Genomic DNA, 22,238 nt, shown 5'->3' with positions numbered 1-22,238 from the left:
TGGCAAAAACTGTACTAATAGCCTACTGTGTAGTCTTAATAGGCTAATGTGCAGTAAGCATCATTAAATAACCATGCACTAGTGCTACTGCGTAGTAACTCTAGGTGCTGCACATTTAGTTAGTACTTTATTAAGGAAGTGCTAAACTAAATGTGCAGTATCTAAGATGCATGAATAAATGTGTAGATGTGCCCAGTATGGCTGAAGGAGGTTTAATGGGAAGTAAGAGAAAAAGGCAATAAAAAATTACAGTTGAATGAGGTGGAGCTTTCTAATAGTGATGTATTTGACTATAGCATAACCTAACAAGTGAAACAGTCTGCCGTACTTTAAGACAGCATTTCTCAAACTGTCGTATGTAGCAGACTTCAGAGCATATGCAAGTAGAAGGGATAGGAAAAGCAAAGAGAGAGGAAAGAGGATATTCAAAGGGAGGAACAAGAAAAAAAAACAAACTCTTCAGATTATATTTCAGGTTGCTGGAGAAGTTAGTGTGATCATAGTGACACAATTTTTATCCAAAATGTATAAGTACACAGGTACAGCAAGCAGCATGATAAGTTTATAAGGGCTGCATGACCCAAAATAAATTTGAGAAGCACTGCTTTATGATGTTTAAAACAAGTCTGGACAATCACTGATATACTGAGGGAACTACTTCTTAAAAATATGTACTGAAACAACAAAAAACTGAATTGCCCAATGCAAACATCTATTATCACTAGGGAAGGGCTTATTTAGTGTATAGTGGGTGCACCTACATGTGCCGTTAAGGAGTCAGCTGCTCCCAGGTGCAGCATCTTCATGTGCATCTCAGACTGCAGCAGTTTGCACCAGGGCAGAGCAGCCCTGGTTTGGCAGGGAGTCCCAGGGGTCAGCCCTGGGCTCCAGAAGGTAGCAGAGGGGCTTGTAGGAGCTGGGGGTCTGGACCCCAGCTGGCTGGGTGTAACAGGGTGCAATTAACACACCCAGTCAATGTGTACACATGCATTTAGGCGTGGTTATTTTTGTTGCCTTAAAATAGTACCCAACAGTACTATCTTACACTGGTGAAAATTAGTTTGCTGCAGTCTAATAGTGTCACAGACGTAGACTATGACACTTTATTCTGTAGCAAATTAGTCTACTGTGCAGATAAGCACATATGTAGATGTACCCAGTGTGTATAATTTTGGATGGAGCAAAGTGTTTTTCATGTTTAATATTTGCATAAGCAGCTAATAAAATCTTATCCTATTTGAATTACAGATATACTACTGAACAGTTTTTCTTTGTGATTTGAAGTAGCTCATTTCTCCAAACTATAAATAGAATATCTTAAAAATATTTATTGCCAGAGTATTTCTTACGAACAATTTCAGTACTGGCTCATGATAGATGTACTTTATATTGTATGGAATCATTTTTGGAATTAATTTTTCTTCTTTCCTTTCCAGACAGAGGAGACCAAATATGTTAATGGAAAATTTTCCAGTAAAATTGAAATTGCTCCTGAAGAGAATGTTACAGTAACCTGCGTTGCAGAAAACCAGTTAGAAAGAACTGTGACCTCTATGAATGTGTCTGCTAGTAAGTACTATCAAGATGCTGTTTCCTTGACGTTTTAAATACCATTCTTTAAATTAAACATCCACTATGTAGTACAAGATGTAGATTGTGTAGCAGTAGTGTTAGTGAGAGACTTTATTTTTAGTGCAGAAGACATACCAGTTTTAAATCCAACCTAGGAGGTAGTGAATTGAATGAGTTACTAGCAGATGGCGGTTCAGTTTCTAGAGGATGTGAAGTGACTTAAGTCTTAGTACAATTCAGTGGGGCAGTGTCTGTATTAAAAAAAAAAAAAAAAAAAAAAAGGCTCACAGTGGCTCTAACTCACTCCATTGTTTAATGTCTTAGCAGAAAGGCCAAGGAATCTAATGAATATACAGAGTAAATTCCCCTCATATGCTTATAGATGAATCCCCTCTAGAATCATGGATTCAGGAGATTTTTGCTGCTGTATTTCAAAATATATTTGCTTAGTGGCTACATGATGTCATTCTTTGCTCCTGTACATACATTATGTGTAAAGTATTTTATTTATTTATTTTTTAGATCTCATTACTAAAATGATATCTTTTCTTAGCTGCCAATTTTGTGGTATGCCATTAATGGCTGTGTGACTTAGTTTCAGAACAGAATCCACACATGGGTGCTAGCATCTAATCCAGTATTGTTTACAGTAATAAAAAGGCAGAGTGCTGATGTTTTTTGGTGGGGCAATATAATGCTTAGTTAAAAGCATTTCTTTCTGTCTTTCCAAACTCTTTAGTATGATGCCTGAAAACTATAAAATAAATTTTGCTGCCTGAAAGTAAGATTAATTATTATGTTGTGTTGCTAATGCTGTATGAACATTTGTCCTGGCTGTAAAATAGACTGTTGTATTGAAATAAATATCACAGCACATTATGAGGGTGAAGGTGACTTTTTAGTTCTCAATGGGTTTTTGTTTTTAACTATATTACAATTTTTCATTTCAGTAACTTTTCCAGAAACCGATGAGGCAGAGGATAGAAATGGTATGTATGTACAGCACTGCATATCCCACTTTCTTAACTGTATCAGCTAAAGCTTTTTGAAAACATAGAAAATTAGGGTTAGACGTAGTCCAACCCCTTACTCCAAAACAAGACCATCCAACTATATCATCTCAGCCAAGACTTTATCTAGCCAGGTCATAAAAGCCTCCAAGAATGGAGACTCTGCAACCTCTCTGGGTAATCTGTTCCTGTGCTTTACTCTCCTGTGTGAGAGTTTTTTCTAATATCTAACCTCAACTTCTCTTGCTGCAACTTGAGACCGTTGCTCCTTGTTCTGTAATCTGCCACCACTGAGAACAGTCTACCTCTCTTTCTCTTTTCTCATGTTCCCTGCCCCTGAGCATTGTTGCCCTCCACTGAAATTGTTCCAACTTGTCCCACACCCTGTCTGTAGTGAGAGGCCCAAAACTGGACATAATATTCCCAGAAGTGGTCTCATCAATACTGAACAGAGGGAATAATCACTTCCCTCGATCTTCTGGTAACACCCCTAACTAATGCAGCCCAGTATGCCCTTAGCCGCCTTTGCAACCAGGGTGTACTGTTGGCTCATGTTCACTGTAACCCCCAGGTCCTTTTCTACAGAACTGCTGTGTAGCCAAGCCACTCCCCAGCCTGTACCAGTGCATGGGATAGTTTCATCCTAAGCAAAGAACTTTGCATTTCTTCCTGAACTTCATGAGATTTCTTTCAGTCCAATCCTCCAATTTGTTGAGGTTTCTGAATACTAGCCCTACCCTCCAGCATATCTACTACTCCCCCAAACTTGGTGTCATCTGGAAACTTGCCAAAGGTTCATTCCATCCTAACTTCCAGGTTGTTGATGGAGATATTGAACAAAAATGACCCCTGGGGCACTCCACTTGAGACTAGCTGCCAACTAGATATCGAGCCATTGACTACTACGCTCTGAGCCCAATGGTCCAGCCAGTTTTCTATCCACCAGGCAGTCCGTTCATCCAACCCATACCTCTTTAACTTGCTTGCAAGAATGTTGTGGGAGACCATATCAAAAGACTTGATAAAGTCAAGGTATATCATTGTTCACTGCTCTCCCTGCTTCTACAGAGTCAGTCATCTCATCATAGAGGCAATCAGGTTGGTCGGGCATGACTTGCCCTTGGTGAATCTATGCTGTTCCTAATCACCTCCTCCTCCAAGTACTTAGAAACAGATTCATTGGGTACCTGATGCATGATTTTTCCAGGGCCCGAGGTAAGGCCGACTGGTCTTTAGTTCCCCAGGTCCTCCTCCATCCTCTTCTTAAAGATGGGCACTATATTTGCCCTGTTCTAAACATCTGGGACCTCTTCTGATCACCTTTACTTTTGCAGAGCTGCTGATAAAGATAATGGTCAGCAGCTCTGCAATCACATCTGCCAACTCCCTCAGTACCCTCAGGTGCGTCATGTCCAGCCACATGGACTTGTACACATCCAGCTTTTCTAAGTTATCCCCAACATGTTCTTTCACCACTGGCTGCTCACCTCCTCCCCAAATGGTGCTGCCACGTGCCATAGTCTGGGAGCTGACCTTGCTTGTGAAGACTGAGGTATAAAAGGCATTGGGTATTTCACCCTTTTCTGCATTATTTGTCACTAGGTTGCCTCTCCCATTCAGTAAGGGACCCACACTTCCCCTGATCGTCCTCTTGTTGTTAACATACTCGTAGAAACCCTTCTCGTTACCCTTTGCATACCTTGCTAGCTGCAACTTCAGTTGCGCTTTGGCCTTCCTGATTTCATCCCTGCATGCCCAAGCAATGCTCTTATACTCCTCCCTAATCATTTGTCTAAGTTTCCACTTCTTGTAACCATCCTTTTTGTGTTTTAACTCACTGAAGAGTTCCCTGCTAAGCAAAGCTGGTCTTCTGCTATACTTTCTAATCTTTCTGCACATCAGGATGGTTCTTTCTTGTGCCCTCAGTAGGGTTTCTTTAAAGTGCATACAGCTCTCCAGGACTCCTTTCCCCCTCAGACTGGCCTCCCTGAGTGAGTTGAAGTCTGCTTGCCTCAAGTCCAGGGTCCTTACTCTGCTTCTCCTTTCTTCCTTTCCTCAGATTCTGAATTCAATCATGTCATGGTCACTGCTGCCCAAATTTTACATCCCCCACTAATTCTTCCCTGTTGTGAGCAGCAGAACAAGAAGAGCATGGCCCCTAGTTGGCTTCTCCAACATGTGCACCAGAAAGTTGACCCCAACTAGGGCCAGTGATACAAAAATTTCTGCTAGCTGTTTGAGAGAGCCGCATCCACCTCCTCCTCCTGGTCTGGTGATCTATAGCAGACACCCACCATGACACCACCCTTGTTGCTCTCCCCTCTAACCTTAACTCAGAGATTTTCAACAGGCCTATCTCCAGCTTCATACCAGAGCTCTAAGTAATCATATAGCTCTTTTACATAAAGCACAACTCCTCCTCTTCTCCCCTGCCTGTAACATCATTATTATTTTATAATAATTGTTAATGTAATTGAATAATTTCCACAACCCTTCGCAGCTGGACTTAAGTTAAAATAGCTGTGGCTATGAATATCTAAAAATTAGACTGTTGAAACTTTGTCCTTTAACAGTATTAAAGCTTGCCTATTTACTTGTTTATGCATTTTACATAGTTTTGGCTGTTTGATTAAGTCTTGTTTGGGGTTATTTTTACACCTGACATTTACTGCCAGCTATGATTGTAGAATGACTTCATGAGCTTTTCTTCTTTGTTTTTAGATGACAATACAGAAAAGGTTAATGACCAGGCAAAGCTAATAGTGGGAATCGTTGTTGGTCTCCTGCTAGTTGCTCTGATTGCTGGCATTGTCTACTGGCTTTATATGAAGAAATCAAAGTAAGAATTTACAGTGGAAAAATAAAGAAAATGTGCACTTACCTATTTTGGTCTCTAAAGTATTCACAATATGCAGAAATAGACAAGTTACCACCATAGATAAATTGTATGTTGTATCTGAAATTAATAGACGTCTTGATAGGGAAACAGCTACAGCACAGATTTCAGAGGGGGCATCTTTCTTAGTCATTTAGGGCCAGATTCTGTTTGCACTGAAGTCAGTAAAAGTTTGGTTTGTTTTTTTTTTCCATTTCACTTAAATGGGATTTGGCATTTAAACCAAGTCGAATTAGGGACTCCCAACCACTTGTCCAGGAATGCAAGGGACTCGATTAAATTTCTTAAAAAGCACTTTGAGATCTTCCATCAGTATCTGCTTTAATTCACTCTTCTGTATTGCTTGAAAACAAAGGAGTCACTGTCTAGAGCTGCATGTTTAATCATCCCTTGAACAGTATAGGTTTTTCTTACTGGCCCTGATCATTTTAAGTGGTTTTATTGATACAGAAAAAGAACCTTAACCAAGATGGTGATGGGAAAGTGATTTCATCAGGTCCCCTAACTAGTTACAGTGCGGCAATGATGTGGGGGTGGGGAGGAAAAAAACCAAACCCATGCTTTTACCCAGAAGCAGCATGTTAGTTCAACCTGGCATCCGCAGCATCTATATAGATTGAGCACTTCAGCAGGGCTTTTTGGTGCTTTCATCTAATAGCTGATTCAATTGGCTATTAGATAAAAGTGACAAAAAGCCCCACTAAAGTGCCTGCTCTATACGGATGCTGCAGAGTAGGGTCAAAGTAGGGTCAAAGTAACATACTGCCTCTTCTGGGCATGTGCTGGGCTCAGCACAGGAGCATGCTGACTTTAAAGTGCCAGGTGTTTTTTGAGGGGTTTTTTCATGCCTGCAAGCAGCCTGTGTGTCTAGTTCTAATCCAGTATTTATCTTCTCAGGTTGGGGTCAGTCAAGGTAAGTCTGATGGCAGGGTAAGTCTATCCTGTCAGGGATTCGGTGGAGTTAGCTGACTTACAAGGTCACATTCATAAAGTGTTCTGACAAGGGACATCATATGATTAGAGAGTTCTATATGGAAATATAGAGCATCACAGCTTGTCTGTGTTTCCCTATTTTTTTCTTCCTCCCCCCCAAACATCTAAAATATACATATTCTAGGATTAATTTCCCTCCCCACTAAACAGTTGCAGGTCTGTCCGTCTCTCTGTAAAAAGCTCTCTTCTGTGGTTAGCCACAACTGAGAAGTTTGGGGAATTTCCTAAACAGGGCATCCCTACAAAAAAAATCTAAGCACAGTCAACATGTAGTATTAAAAGGGGAAAGGAGCATTAAAATTATTTGTTTGATCAAAAATATTTCCCTCTGCTGTTTTTCCTTCCCTTATAATGAGCCGTTGTTTCATTTTGTTGAGTCCTCATATTCAAAGTGGGGGGAGAGTATAATTTTTACTCTCTGGCATGTTTTTGTACTTTATGGTATTTGGTTTATAAAGTTTACTTCAAAGTTAAGTAACAGAATATTCTAAGATGAGCAAGAAAAATGGAAAATTAAGTCTGTGGTAAGACAAGCTCATTGGGAGCAATGCAAAAGCATCATAGGATCATAGAAAGTTAGGGTTGGAAGGGACATTGTAGGTTATCTAGTCCAACCCCCTGCTCGAAGTGTGACCAGCCCCCAACTATATTATCCCAGTTAAGGCTTTGTCTAGCTGGGTCTTAAAAACCTTCAAGGATGGATATTCCACAACCTCCTGGGTAACCTGCTCCAGTGCTGTACTACCCTTCTTGAGAGTTTTTTCCCCAGTATAACCTGAACTTCCCTTGCTGCAACTTGAGGTAGTCTGTATTTAATATATTTCTTTAGAAATTGGTGACAACATATCAGTGATTGAAATATGTAACGTGTTCCCTTTCCTGTTTTCTGGATGCAGAGAGTCAGCAGAAGAAAGCAGTATTTATTATAAAGCAAGATTTCAGTGCAAATACACCAGAAAGCCTATGCAGCTATGTCACAAACCACTCAGAATCCTTACTGACCCCGAGTGCATCCAGTCATAACCTTGCATCTCCATACAGGCCACTCTTGAACACTTAGGTACTTGTTGAATGCACTCTCAGACAGTTACTCACCTAATCTGTCCCCAAAAGGACATCCCTGCAAAGTCTGAGAAGTCAGCAGCCCAGCATTTCCCAAGCTTCTTGAGGCAAGAAAAAAAAATACTTTTTTGTTTTATTGTGGTTTGTAAGATCTTGATCTGTCTTGTCACCTAATGTAATAGGAATGTTACTTCTAGCCACTGAGTATGTTCACAGCAATTAACTTGTAATTATTCATCACTTAGTGCAAAAGCCAGTTGTTGCTGTATTATATTTAACTACATATATTTAACATATACTGCCCTATCAAACAGGCATGATACCAATATTCCATATCTCTCACCACCCCTCTCTGACAAAGAGTTGTGAGCTACCATTTTCCTCTTTGATGTAGCCAGGCAACCAAATAGTCAGTTGCCACATGCCACTTCAAGCCTGGTTAGCTAGGACATCAGGCTCCCAGTAAATTGCAAGTGCATCCCTTACGTAGGGAACATCTGTAGGTACAACTATCTTAAGCAACCCATTTCATTTGTAAGGGGTTTGTCTTATAACTAAGCAAACTGGTCATATAAAAAGTAGTGTTAGTAGCTTCTATATATACTTACATTTTAGGGAGGCATGTTATCTGATTTTTTAAACTTGGTCTCATTTTCCTCTTCCTCCCTGGACCCCTCCTCCCCCCTCTAATTAGGAACACATACCTGAAGATAAGCTAAAGCAAGATGAAGTTGATTTACTACAGCAAGTTTTATGGAGATCAAATGCACCCTAAATTATTGGAAGCCTCTCAGCAGTCTCTTGCTAATCTGAGGCCAGTTACATGATGAACAACAAAAACTGGGCTTTGCTGCTACTTCACACACATTTACCACAACACTTAAAAGTTTCCAGTCATATTACGTAAAAAACATTTGTAACGTGACATACGGAATCTGGATTATTGCTCACATGGTTACCTTCCATTATATTAATTACTTACTTTCTTTTCATATGAATGTGATTAATGTTGGTGTGCATTTGTACCAACATGTGCATTTTCCCCACTGGTCATCATTTCTTCAATGCTAGAATATTGTCTTCAGGCAAGCCCCTTCTTTCTGCTGTCGGTCATTCATCAATAGTTGGCCAAAGATGGTGCAGATAATCCTGCTTCTTATTCTGGGCCCTTGTTTTTTTTATGCAGTCTTTAGTAAATGATGGGTTTATGAGTAAAAATCTAAACATGCCTTTCAAAAGCGATGCCATTTATAAAAATTCATGGTTCCTGCTTCAATGCACTTTTCTCTCCGTTGCTGCCATGTTCATCAAGCAAGCTGAGATGACAGGGACACCTACTACTTTGAATTTTCCTGTTAAAATAAATCACAGTATGAAATGTTGAGTCTGGTGGTAAAAGGAAGTCAGAAACCATGGGAGACTAATTCTGAATGAGCTCTTATATTTAACAGTTTAATCAAGGACACACAAAAAAGGAAATACTGTTTTTCCATTAGTGAATATCATACTGTGAATGACATCTAAGTAAAACTGCTGAAGGTAGAGATCACCCCAATCCAAGGGGAAACTGGTGATCCCGTAATCTCTATAAATGGCAGGTCAAAGGCAGGAGAAAACTTTTCTTGGAGAAAACTCAGGACTTTTCTTGAAGCTAAGTGTGAGATGTCAGATGAGGAGCCTAAATTTTAGTGAACCATACAAGGATGTATAATCTGAGTAGGGGAGAAAAGTACAGGAAGCTGAAACAAATTATAAGTGAAGCTGTAGTATTACCTGGTCTTAGTTACAAGTCTACTTCAGATAAATAGATGCCACTGCCATTTCCCACATGTGGGGTCTAGTTAAGCTGCTGTAGTAGGGATATACTTCCCAGAGGATCTACAGCAGTGATACTTTAGTTTAGTTCAGGCTGAGATGTCCTAGCACACTAAGCACAGACTAGCAGCACTGAATTCTGCATTGTAGATGTGTCATGGCCTGGTCATAAAAGTTGCACGCCAACCACAAAAGCTGGTGAGTGCAATACAGTTAGCTGCCAGAAGAACCAATAGGGGGATTTAAGTGTATTGCCAGCTTGCCACTAGCTGGTTACAAACTCAGACTGTATTATTGTGGTTCTTGCGCCAGAGTTTTCCACTCTTGTGACCATTGGTACAGCTCCAGAGTCAAGGTACTGGTTGCCTCAGTACCAGTAAGAGCCCTGTGTTTTAATAGGACTGAGAATATTGCCTGCCCAAGGAGTGGTAGTGTCTGGGGCAGCCCTAGTATTGCAATACAGCACAGGACTGTCTAACTGGTGCCCCAGGAGGGCTTAAGTTATAGCCCCTGGGCTCCTGCCCAGATACCATTCCGCTCATTGCTCTGGCTGTCCCTAGGCTCTTCTTCTCTCCTCCAGCTACTGTCCTGCCTCTGCCCCAGGGAAGGTAGTGGTGGGGTGCCCATGAAGACATGCATTGCAGGGTAGGGTATCTGGTAGGGGTGGGGAGGCACCCACATGGGCATGCAGAGGAGAGGGGGAAGCATCTGCTTAGCCCAGTGGGCTGTGGCTCAACTGGTGCAGCATCTGCAGCCCCCAGGAGCTAGGAAGCCCCCAGCTTCCCCAGCCCCCAGGAGCCCTACAGTAGTGGTATCACAGGCTTCTGTATCCACTAGAAACTAACATTGTGATGCTTCTATCCTTAGCGTTAGGTATGAAAATAAATGGACAAATTTACAGACATACTGAGTTCCTCCAGCATTTATTACCTTCTCTGGGCCATAACAGGAGCTGTAGCTCCTCACTTGCTCTGAAATTGCAATCTCCATCTTCACAAAAAATTAGAACATTTGGGGCCTGAAAGGTTCATGATGATGTCTGTGATATTAGAGGGGAGAGAAACAGAATCCAGCATAGTTAGACAAGTTTCTTACATACAACTCTCGAACAATAAGAAACAAAATAGTTGTATCCGTTTATCAACTTACAGTTTTAGCATCTGCAACTGTAACCTACACAGAGTAATAGTGGGTTCAGAACTGACTAGTGTTAACATGAAAGCCAGCCTGGCTTAGGCTCTGCACACAGTGAGGGACACAACGAAGTTATAGTAATTTTGCATAATTCTCTTTTATTGTGGCTTATTCTCAGACTTAATTTGTTATATTTGACATATGCAAATGTCAAATACATTTCTATAAATTAAAGTTTAGCCCTACTTCCTCTGCTTCAGTCGTGTTCCATGGCTAAAGCAGGATTTTGCTTATTGGACTTTGTCAATTAATGTGCAACTGTTGGTGCCCTTTTTAAGCAAGCCTGGTCGTCTTGCTGGAGACACCCCAGAATGGTTATTATCTGTCATCATCTGCTTAGCTGTTATGGAGGAGACATTTCATGTCTTGCTATTCAGATGACAGGCAAAATCCATCGTAGCCAACAAAAACAAGTAAGGCTTAAAAATATATTTTAAATCTCCCTAATCCACAGTAAATTTATTAAGATAGAAGAAGTTTATCCACTGTTAGGATATTCTTTTTTTCCTTTGTATTATGGTCTTGCAGTGCATCTCTCATTTCCTCTCTGAGGTGTCAGATGAGAAAACGAATAAATTTACTATACAACAGAAACTATAGTGCAACTAGCAACTCTGTGACAATCTTAACAATTTAAATGACAGGAGTCAGTGATAATGAACTAAAGCCACTGATCTTTGGCTTGAAAGCCCAGCTAGTACAAAGACCTCCCCACTAGCCATACTTGAAGTTTCAGGCTGTTGTGCATAGTCAGAACTTCATTCAGAATCTTACATTTATATATTTTTAAATCAGGCCCAAAGATGTGTACCTTCTTTGCATCAGGCTGTTTCACATGCCTTGCACAGGGGACTTGGCTTGTCAACAATGTATGATTTGGAATACATTTAATACACCAAAGTTGTCCTATTTTGTCCTAACCCATTATCTGAATTAAGACTTAACTAACAGCACTTCTTTAGGATGCTTTAAAGAACATTTGCGGTGCTTGCCTACCTCCTTGCACACACTAAGAGCATGCATGCAGACATCCCACCAATGAAAAATAAAGGTACAATAAAAAGTATAAAAGATTACATGATGTATGGTGTCAGTCTGTGACATGTCAGACTCTTGCTAACTTGTGTCATCACTGAATTCTACAAGTCAATGTCACCTCAGTTCTTTACCCTGAAGCAAGGGTGAGTGCATGCATAAATCTGTCACAACAGACATAACTTTTTCTGTAGAGGAAAAATTATCCACAGAGAATGTATATATGATAAGCTGCTTTGACACATGGGATTTACTTTGCCCCACTCAAATATGTTGCCCATTTACATTTTAAAAGTTGTGGCCTTTAAAATGTTATCACACCACTGCAGGAATCTTTCACCTTGGCAGACAGTGAAGCTTCTCTTGCACGTTAAATGAATGGCTTAGTGGTTTTATTGTGCTAAGCTACACTAAGCACTTAACTCATTAATTCATCTTCACTACTTATATTAAAGATGACCTGCTATTTAAACAAGACGTACCTCTTTCTCCTGCTGCTCAAATATTTACACATTCTCTTTTCTACCCAAAAGTTGTCAGTCATAACTATCAGAGATCTAGAAACAAATAGCATCCAGGTGGTACCCAGAATGCTTTTCCAGCATGGCATAAGTTCTCATTAACTTCTTCACACTAAGGGAGCTTCTGCTGTTTTGGCACAAGCTCCAGAAAGACATTATTCCATGAGCGCACACAGACTGCCATGTTGGTAAGGATGCTTTTCTTACAAATCTCAGTTTAGTTTGTTCATAAACAAGGCTTCCTTAATACAACATGTAAAGATCTATGCAATGAATGTGTCAGCAAAATGTGTACAGCCGGTTTAACCTGACTAAGTGTACATGGCAAGTGAGCTCAGATAATTTAGGATCTTTTTAAAGCAGAGTATGTGTATGCAACCTTACCTCAGTGCTAAATTCTATGGAGAAACTAATAATAATACCATCAGTATATTCATGGCCATATGCAAGCTTATTACTGGGCTGGTAATTAAATTATGCACATTTTCTGTATTGGAAAGAGGCATAGCATATTAAAGTTTTGATGGAGCAAAATGCATAGTCATGAAAATAAGATATTATTTTTCATCATAGGACAGCATCAAAACATGTAGACAAAGACCTTGGAAATATAGAAGAGAATAAAAAGCTAGAAGAAAACCATCATAAATCTGAAGCTTAAAAGACAAAACATGTCAGTCGTCATTCCAGGTGGGTGTTGTGAACTGCAATGTATGGTATGTTTGTCCACTATTCCCCACTTCTGCATAGAATCAGAATTGCTTACTTGTACCTTCCATCTTGTTCTGCTAAAGGAGATGTTTCTTTTAATTTAAAAGGTAAGTAGCTTGTACTCGTAAAGCAAAATGGCCCTGAATTTTTCATTAGTGTAAGGTCCACAGTTGCCATCTGGCAAGAACTGTAAGATCTTGTAGCCTTATTTCAGAATACAAGAATTTGTATTAAAGACAGTGGGAACTACCATATTTACTCAAATATAAGACAAGGTTTCTTCCCTCCACAATCAGCATAGCAAAAACACAGCGCCTTGTCTTACACTTGCATACAAGGAACCTCATTAAATACATCTGGCAGCAGTTTAGTGATACACAAAGCAGCATGTGCTCAGTATTGGAAACCAACTTTGAAGCTGATTAAATGCAGCTAACACTGAACATGATTATAAAAAAATGGTCCCCCTTAAGCAAACATACTGATGGGCACCTTCCAAGTGAAAACGTTAGTGCATCACTTCTGATTAAGATATATGGCAGTTCCCATTAAACTCAGCCTCATAGCTGACTCTTTTCTGAGTAAGTGAGCCATTGACTACAGTTTGACTTCCCTTCACTCCCACAGCTGAGCTGTGCCTTTCTTGTCCGTTTCCAATTATTCCTGTGTCTTCACCAGCCTTAAATATCTGCAATCACCACCAAACGGGGCCCCAAACAATTCACCCAGATCCCCTCTATCCGTTACCCTGTTGCATATGATTACAGTGGCCCTGCACCTCATCTGCATATGAGTTATGGGATCCTCCAAAAATGTGCAACAAGAACACCTGGTTCCAGTCATAAGTGGGGGCTAATTAGCACACAGATCCTTTTTGGGGGGGGGGGGGGGGGGTATTCTGGCATACACACACACATACTGAGCAGTGCTGAGCTATGGGGTGCAGTGCTGAGCATGACTTGAAATGCTGTTGACATTGTTGGAGCCCAGTCCAATGAACAATATGGTCAATTATGAGCCTTTTGGCTTTGACTAATATGCATACTTTGCACTATATACAAATAGGTACAAAAGTGCTGCTTAAAAGTGTGCTTATAGGGTACCTGAATTAAAACTTGTAACTGTTTCATAGAAGTTCAAATGTATCAATTCCAGATGAACTAAGTTTTTGGGCACCCATAGTAATATGCCTATATGCTTATTTCAGTCAGTGTTTTCAGATTTGCTCCTCACTTTCACCATGTGCTCAGGGAGAGCAGGGTCTGATGGGGGGGGGAGGGCAGGCAGGGAAGGAGCAGGCTGCAGAGGACAAGGGGGCTACCTGACTCCCCAGATTTATTTTCCCTGCTGTAGCAGTTGGAGGTGGACAAAGTCAAGGCAAACCCCCAACAATTAGGTTTTATACCTGGAAAATTATAACAAATCTATATATTTTCTATGTATATAGAATCTAGTAATTGCAGGGTCATCTTATATTTGACTACATACGATACTTGTATCTCTGTTGTCTTGGGAAAGTGAGAACTGCCCCCCTGGACAGCTAAGTGCACATGCACATTAAAAATTGGGTAAGAACTCTGACATTCATAAGCCAATTCACATAATATTTCCCCAGTTGTTATATATCAGTTAGCATTTAAGTAGCATAATAACTAAATTGAAGAAAATGTTGGGTTTTATAGTGAAAAAGAAGCTGACAAAGTAAAAGGAACGCATCACTGCTTACAGTATATAAAAGTAGTGTTTGTAAACACCTCAAAAATGATTTCAGTTCAAGGGACAGGAAGCTCCACTTAGCAGAACGCCACTGAAAGGTAACTTGCCTTGTTTTTTCCATTGGCCTTCTGTTGGAGATGGAGGCAGTAACATAGCAGTGCTATTGCGGGTGGGGTAGAATTTTCCCACTTCTAATTTCTATAGAACAAAAACTTCAGGAGGCCTTAGGCAACTGACAACTGCAAGGAGTGCAGAGATACCAACAGCACCATATCCAGTAGTCGGATGGATCCACCACTGCTATGCCAGTCCTCTTTCAGTACCACAAGCAAGGGTTCACACCATCTTGAAAGAGTAGTCTCATATGTGACGTACATTATAGATGTCACAAAGGAGTGGGAACTTAAGACATGGTTGTCAGTGAGGTGTCCTCTAACAAGTCAACTTATTTACTTATTATTTATTCAAGTATTACATTCTCTAATTGCTTGCCTTTTAGAATTTACAGGCTTTGAAACTCTAAAAGGGCCTGCTTTTCAGAATTCACTGAGCACTAATCTTCAGTCAAAGCAAAATTACAGATTTTAAGGAAAGTAACACTGTTGCTGCAGTAGAGCAATAGAATATAGTTTAAAGAGGATGATGACCAAGTGGAGAAAATCTAAGCCCTTTGAAAAATTCTAGATATCTGTGACTAATTGAAAGGCACTACATCTTGCCTGTGATCCATAAAATCACAAGGCAAATTATCTTGCCACAGATACTTAAAACTTTCATAGAAGTAAAGGATGATCAAGTTAAATATTATATGCCTATATAGGTGGACAGGAACAATGTTACCTTGAGAAGCAAAAAGATTTGGTAGACTGGAAGGTGCATTTCAAAGGTGGAAGAGCCATAAATGGGGATTTCTTCTGGCTACAAGGAAATTGCTCAGGTAGCTGTGGGGGATGAACACAAGACAGGTGAGAGGAACTGCCCTTGACAATGCACAGTAGCAAGGTAAGTGAGAGACTAGAAAAAAGCTGGATCTAGCTGCTTTATACAGGGCTTCAGCAGAGGGAGATCTTAACTACCTAGAGTTAAGTTCAATAGAAGGTGGCGGGAGGGGTGGAGGGGAAAGGGTACAATCTGGTGAGTCAGCAATGGGTGCCCTTACAAAAATGCGTTATTCTTGATATTCTAGAAATATTATTTATATATGGACAGGAATATAATATTAAAATACTATCTCTGATATTATACACCTACGTCCCTACCCATCCATCCATGTATAAAATATTTTAACTATTATGTACATTTCGCATATCAGGAATAACCCACTCACCATTCGGAAGCATGTCCTCATGGAGCTACTTGACATTGTACCTCCCCACCCTCCATCTCCGCTCCCCACCACCCAATATTTAAGATTCCCCCTCTGCTGAAGCCCTATATAAAGCAGCTAGATCCAGCTTTTTGTTAGTCTGTTACTTTGCCACTGTGCATCTTGTCAAGGGCAGTTCCTCTCACCTGTCTTGTGTTCATCCTCCCTGGTTACCCGAGCAGTTTCTTTGTAGCCTATAACCAAAGAAGTCTCTATTTATGGCCCTTCCACCTTTTGAAACCCACCTTTCAGTCCCTCCCTCACCCCCAAATTGTTTTGCTTCATGAACCACTTGTGCCCCCAGCGGCTGGGGGGGCACAGCAGCAGCGGGAGTGCGGCGGCAGTAAGTGGGAGAGTTCCTGCAGACACTGCTGGTGCTGTCGGTGGTGGGGAGTGGGGTGGTGAGCACTGACCAAGGGTTGGCAATGGCCAGTGGGGATCGCGGACTGCCCACAGATGCTGCTGGCAGCATCAGCAGCAGGGTGGCGAGCAGCGGTGCAGGCACTGCCGTCACTCAGTGGTGCCTTTTTGTAGGGGGTGCACCACCATGCTCAGGGGGTGCATGTTTATCCACGTGTACCCCTTACGCGTTGCCCATTTTGCTTCAAGGTAGCATTGTTCCTGTTCACCTTCCCACTGAGCACTTTAAGAAGGACACAACCCAGCAATAAATCTAACACGCACCAAGTGTGGCGAGCAAGTCTAATGGAGTAGGAGTCGTCCAACTCTAGGCCTCCTGACTTTTACCTCCCTGTTAGTGGGCATATCTACACATTCGTTAATGCACCTTTGCTACTACACAGTAAGTTTGGTACCTCTAATATGAGGTACTGTATAAAGGGCATTAGCCCACACTAACATGCAGTAGTGAAGGCAAACAGCTTTTTTGTGATGCTTAATGCACAGTAGACTGCACATTAGTACTGTTTTTGGCATCTCATGTAGATGTACCCAGTAATTTATAGTGTCCTAGTTTGGGTATAATTAAGAGCAATGCCCCACCCTTCCTCCTACCTGGGGGCCTATTATCTTCATCCTTTGATAAAAATAGGGATGGGGGGGCGGGACAGCAGGGGCTGAAAGGTGCCATGGGAAGAGGCAGGAGGTATAGAGGCAGTGGGGATGCAGGCAGATGTGGCTCCAGCATGGGATTGGGGTTCAGACTACAGCAGCTACCTTGTACTCTATTCCAAGAGGAGGGGCTTCTCCCCCCTCCCCCATGTTAAATGGCAGGAGGGGAGGTAAGAACCTCATCTTTGAATTGAGTATATATTGTAATATTTGTCTGAATATTGCATAGTGTTTTCTGTATGAATATTTTAGTTTAGGTGCCTCATTAATGGACAGTCTGAGATGGGTCATACTAGCACAAGCAGGTGACTATATGATCACATCAATTTCCACTTAAATGCCAGAATTACTCACTCTGATGACTCCAACTGGATTCCCATCAGAGTCTATCGGACCAGGTTAACCAAAGTCATCAAAACCCACCTACAGTAAATAAGTTTCCCAGAGACTAGAAAACTAGACAGGATTTAAGATTCACTTGGAGGAACAGGGCTGGGGTGGTACAGGTGCTAAGGCACATGGTTTATAGCCTAGTGGTTGCAAGTTTGAAGCCATAGCAGAAATGCTCACTGTGTGGTCTGTCAGACTCCCACAAATCTGCAAATTTTGCTAAATACCTTGTCACATGGACATGAAAAAATAAAGGATCCTTTGATAGGGCAAATGCTTACAGTCCTGTGGTTGTTCTCAACCTTTGTAGACTCTTCATTACTATTTTGACTACAGAACAATAATAGAGTTGTTCTTCTGTTACAAAGGACTCAGAAAGACAGCAACAGGTCAGAATGTTTTGACACTATAGATTCCTGTTTGAAATCTCTGGGTTTATCTTGCAAGTCACATCTAGGTATTTGCACATCAAACACCCGGTGTCACCCTTAAAAGGATCTTGCAGTGCCAGAGTGCTGTGTCAAACCAGTTCAGAATCACTGCCCTAGAGCAGGGGTTCAGGGCTCAGTTTACAGAGCTATTTGTCTGCCCCACAAACTTGGGGCTTCAGTAGTACTCAGCAGCAAGGGCAACAGCCATTGCTTTTCCCTGTGGCCAAGAAGAAAGGAATAGGCTGCAGGTGCTTTCCCTATGCCAACACAGGGAAAAGCAGCAGCATTGGGTGCTTTCCCTGTGTCTGTGGGAAAAAGCAACAGCAGCAGCTGGGTCCTAGTATCACCCACCCCAGACTCAAACTGAATCAGTTCAGCTCCCAGCCTTGAAAGACTGCTTCTGTAGACTAGGGAATGCTTTATAAGAAGAGGGGAGCCATCTATACCACAACATTTTTCAAAGGATGGGAGAAAACAAGCTGGGAACTCTGCTTCCACCTACCAGCCTCGTGTGCCTCCATCAGCAAATGGCAAGCATCTTTCAAATCCTTCAAATCCTGGAATTTCCTTCCGAGTCACTGTTTGCAAAATTACTCCCACACATGGTTAGCCCAGGAGACAGTACTTAGAAGGAAGCCAGCCAGCAACCCATTCAATATATTTGGAAGCAAAGAAAAAGATGGAAAGAGGGGATTCTTTCCAATGCCACGGGTTGGTATTCTGCCCGACAGCCAATCCTATAACATCTCGTTTCATCTTCATGAATTTTCCTTGAACTACTAGCCTGAAGTTAAAGTGATTATTAAGAAGTATAATGCAAGTGACTCCAGGGCAGAACCCAGACTCAAAAGATACTATTTGTTAACCCACCAAGGATATGAAGGTTTTGGAATAAATGTTCTTTCAGATCACAGGTTGTCAGAGGTCTTACTACCTTACTATTAATTTTAAGGCTTGTGAGTGCCTTTTGGGAAGGGGGAAAAATGGAGGAGACAGAAGAGGATGCTAGTGAAATACTTCTATATTTGCTACTGAAAAAGAGAATTGAAAAGAATAGAAGTGTCAAATTGGTCCCTGAACATAATTGATAAGTTATCTGGGAAAGTGGTAAAAATATGGATCTTGAAAAAGCCATAACACGAGCCTAAATGTTCTACTCCAATATCAGTAAGGAAAACACACTTTTTTCTTTCATACCCTCATCTTTTGAATGGTGATTCTGGGCATTTCATGTGAGTGCATTTCAATGGCAGACAGAATTAACTTAAGCATTTTAATTTGTTGGGGGGGGGGGGACGGATGACAACACATTGGTATATTGAACACAAGTTAATTTCCCTACTATCACTTTGTTTTCAGTTTAGAACTGCTACATCAATGTGAGCTTCTTACTATTAAATTCACTGCTCATTAAATGAACATAATCATTTTATCAACAGCACATCACAAAGGTTTGTCATTATTTAAGTTTTGAACATTAACTTCTATTTAACAGCAAAATAAGTGATTTACAAAGAGGTGATATTGGGATACCCTTTTAAACCCATGTCTAATTGCTTTTTATTTTTTATATTTGCAGAGAATACATATAGAACAATTGAAGCATGAACGTGGATTGTATTTAAAACATATACAAAGAAGTGACAGCTATTCATGGTTCAAGTATTAAGCGGATCATTCTACCAAGTTTTCAAAGGATTTTAGACACAATTATCTCAAGTTTAAAAGAAAATCAAACTAATTTTGGCAATAGCCATGAGAATAGGTCACCATGTTGTGTTCTGTTTGAATATTTTTTTTTTTGTAAATGTCTGCACTGAGGATTTCTTTTTGTTTGCCTTTATGTAAATTTTTTACGTAGCTATTTTTATACACTGTAAGGCTTTGTTCTGGGAGTTGCTGTTAATCTGATGTATAGTGTACTGTTTTTATTTCAATTGTTTTTATGACGCCCTTTGAGCAGGTACATTTCTAATTCTGATTGTCATCAGAAAAAAATACCTTTGCTTTGTATAGCAAGCATCTAAAGCATAAGATTGTCTTATGGGAAAATGTCAAGCTCTTTTTCATTTCTTGAAATCACTGTAACAAGCAAGAGACAGCTATGACGAAAGGTAACTAAATTGTTTGTGAAAGTAAACAACAAAAGCCAACTGACCAGAAAGGGAATAAACCGTTTCCAAAAAGAAAGCTGGGTATTTAACAAGGAGCTTACTACAAAATCCTTGTTAGCCTGTGTACAAATGGCTGCTAATAATTCCTTTTCTTCGAGAGTGAAACACATTTTATTGATGCTTTGGAAAAGTATTGATTGTTCTCAGTTTCATGATAGATATAGTGTAAGTGACTGGACTTCTGAATTTGTTTTAAATTCTTTTGGTTTTCCACTGCCTTAAAAGTACTTTATCTTTTTTGCATTTCAGAAAAGATATCAATCAGAATTGGAGACTTTTTAAAACAGTGGTCATATCAAAGCTACATTTTTTTCCCCACAAAAATAGAATATATATTTTTTGTGTGTTTTTGTTAACTACGCTACAAATATTGAATGCACCTTGAGATAATTTTAGTGTTTTTAACTGGTACATAATTTATCAAACAGTACATATAATTGTAACAATGAAATGTCTATGTATCTTTAGTTACATTCAAGTTTGTAACTTTATAAACATGTTTTATGCTTGAGAAAATTTTTAGAATGGTAGCAAAAAGGAAACATTGAGGTAGATGGCCACTATTTAAGATGAAAGTTACAAGTTTCTCTCTTAAGGAGAAGATTAGTTTCTGGGAAAATGTAATAGACAATTTTGATAAGAAGGGGAAAATAAGTAAGCAGAACATCAGGTTTCCATTTACAAAAGTGATCCAGGGAAAAGCAAGTTTTTATAGACTGGTAGGCAAAAAATTAAAAAAATGGAAATTAGGAAATGTATTTTGCCACTTTTGCATTGTTTAGGAAAAAAGCACTGTTACTCGTAAATTTGTAAAATGTTAAGTGTCTGGGCAATAGTGACTGATGTCTTAATAAAAGCTTCCTGTAGTGCATTGGCATGGATTAAATACATAAAATGTCCTATAAACCCAATACTGTATAAAATTAGGGGGGAAACCCTGTTATATTGCCTCTAAACTTTGAATTGTTAATGTTTTATTTGGCAAAAAGAAAAAAATAATCTTGGTCAACATTTAAACCAAAGTAAAATGGGGGGAAAAAACCAAAGTAATCTGTTCTGCATGGCTAAGCCATTATGTTATCTCTGTAAATATTGTGATTTTTTTTTTTTTTTTAGAATTTTGTTAAAAAAATTCTAAAATTTTTAAACACCTGTTTTCCAAAATAAAACATGAACACACAAATTACTTTATATACAAATATATCTTTTTCTTTTGGTGTGAAAACACTACCAAGTGATTATACATTTGAAAAACAGTGTGAGACTCTTGCAAAAGAAAAAAAGTTGTAATGGAATAACCGTGGTTTTAAATATGATATATAAAAGACTTGATTTAACACTACAAACAGTTCTGAAATACAGAACTGAAATGTTTAAGGCTGATAAGAAAAGCTATAAAGGAGTTGAATTATTAACCACTATGCTGAAAAAAATGAATGAAGATAATAACTATTCTTCAACTTCTACATCCACAGTTGTGAAAAAGGAATACGAATCTTACCTTTTGAGATTCTGCTACATACAACTCCTGTCCAGTTTAACTTTTCAGCATTAGGAGCCTGATTTTCACTGCTCAAAGTTGGACTTCAGGCACGTTTCAGAAACCAACAGTGCAAAAGTATTACTGTTTCCATCCATGCCTAAAAGATAATAAATTGAAGTATGTCTTCACCTGCTTGTCTGACATTTCAGTTTAAAGGAATACTTATGAATGCAAAGAAGGACTTTTTCAAAACTCATGTTGTTACAGGCCACGATTTTGCAAATGCCTATGCATGTATGTATTTTAAGTTTACTCACATGGGAAGTCTTTTTGAAGTTGCAGGGATTCCTCATGGGTGTAGAGACCTACCCACACATCATACAGTCAGGGAAAAAGTCAAATGTTATTAAAAAATGAACAAACCCTCAAGTATAGAAGTATTGTTATATAAAACACAGCATCTATCATTGTGCCATCTGGACATGCTACAGTTAAGTTACACAGGTTATGGACTAAAGCTATGGCCCCAAATAAGACCTACAGAAATGTGTGCCAAAGTCTACACTGTTACAGATTTTCTACTGTAGCCAAGTTCATTTGAGCTCACTAGTTACTTCTTACAAAAAGTTTCTGCTTGCAAAGTGAAGACACACAAAGATACTATTGCCTTCATTTTAAACATAGGGACAGGGGGAGACAAAGGGGTGGATCCGCCCAAGGTCAAATGGGAAACAGATGCCTGGAAGCAGAATAAATATAGATGTTTTGCAGTCTTACCCACAAGACCATCTCCTTCAG

At 39.9% G+C, this 22,238-nt stretch overlaps 1 protein-coding gene across 5 annotated transcripts in view; it reads left to right on the top strand.

Moving 5' to 3' along the window:
• The window catches only part of ALCAM (activated leukocyte cell adhesion molecule), a 176,197-nt gene extending 154,569 nt beyond the window's left edge, over positions 1-21,628 (top strand). For all 5 annotated transcript variants that reach the window (XM_025210743.1, XM_025210740.1, XM_025210741.1 and 2 more), the window contains exons 12-16: positions 1,437-1,569; positions 2,523-2,561; positions 5,304-5,421; positions 12,672-12,788; positions 19,363-21,628. In XM_025210743.1, coding sequence (XP_025066528.1) covers positions 1,437-1,569; positions 2,523-2,561; positions 5,304-5,421; positions 12,672-12,759 — 378 coding nt within the window. In that variant the 3' untranslated portion in view covers positions 12,760-12,788; positions 19,363-21,628. The remainder of the gene's footprint in view (positions 1-1,436; positions 1,570-2,522; positions 2,562-5,303; positions 5,422-12,671; positions 12,789-19,362) is intronic.
• The last annotated feature ends 610 nt before the right edge of the window (positions 21,629-22,238 follow it).

The sequence above is a fragment of the Alligator sinensis genome, unplaced genomic scaffold (assembly GCF_000455745.1).
Source record: "Alligator sinensis unplaced genomic scaffold, ASM45574v1 scaffold924_1, whole genome shotgun sequence".
NCBI lineage: Eukaryota > Metazoa > Chordata > Crocodylia > Alligatoridae > Alligator > Alligator sinensis.
Note: the sequence above shows the minus strand (reverse complement) of the source record. Positions and strands in the feature narration are given on the sequence as shown.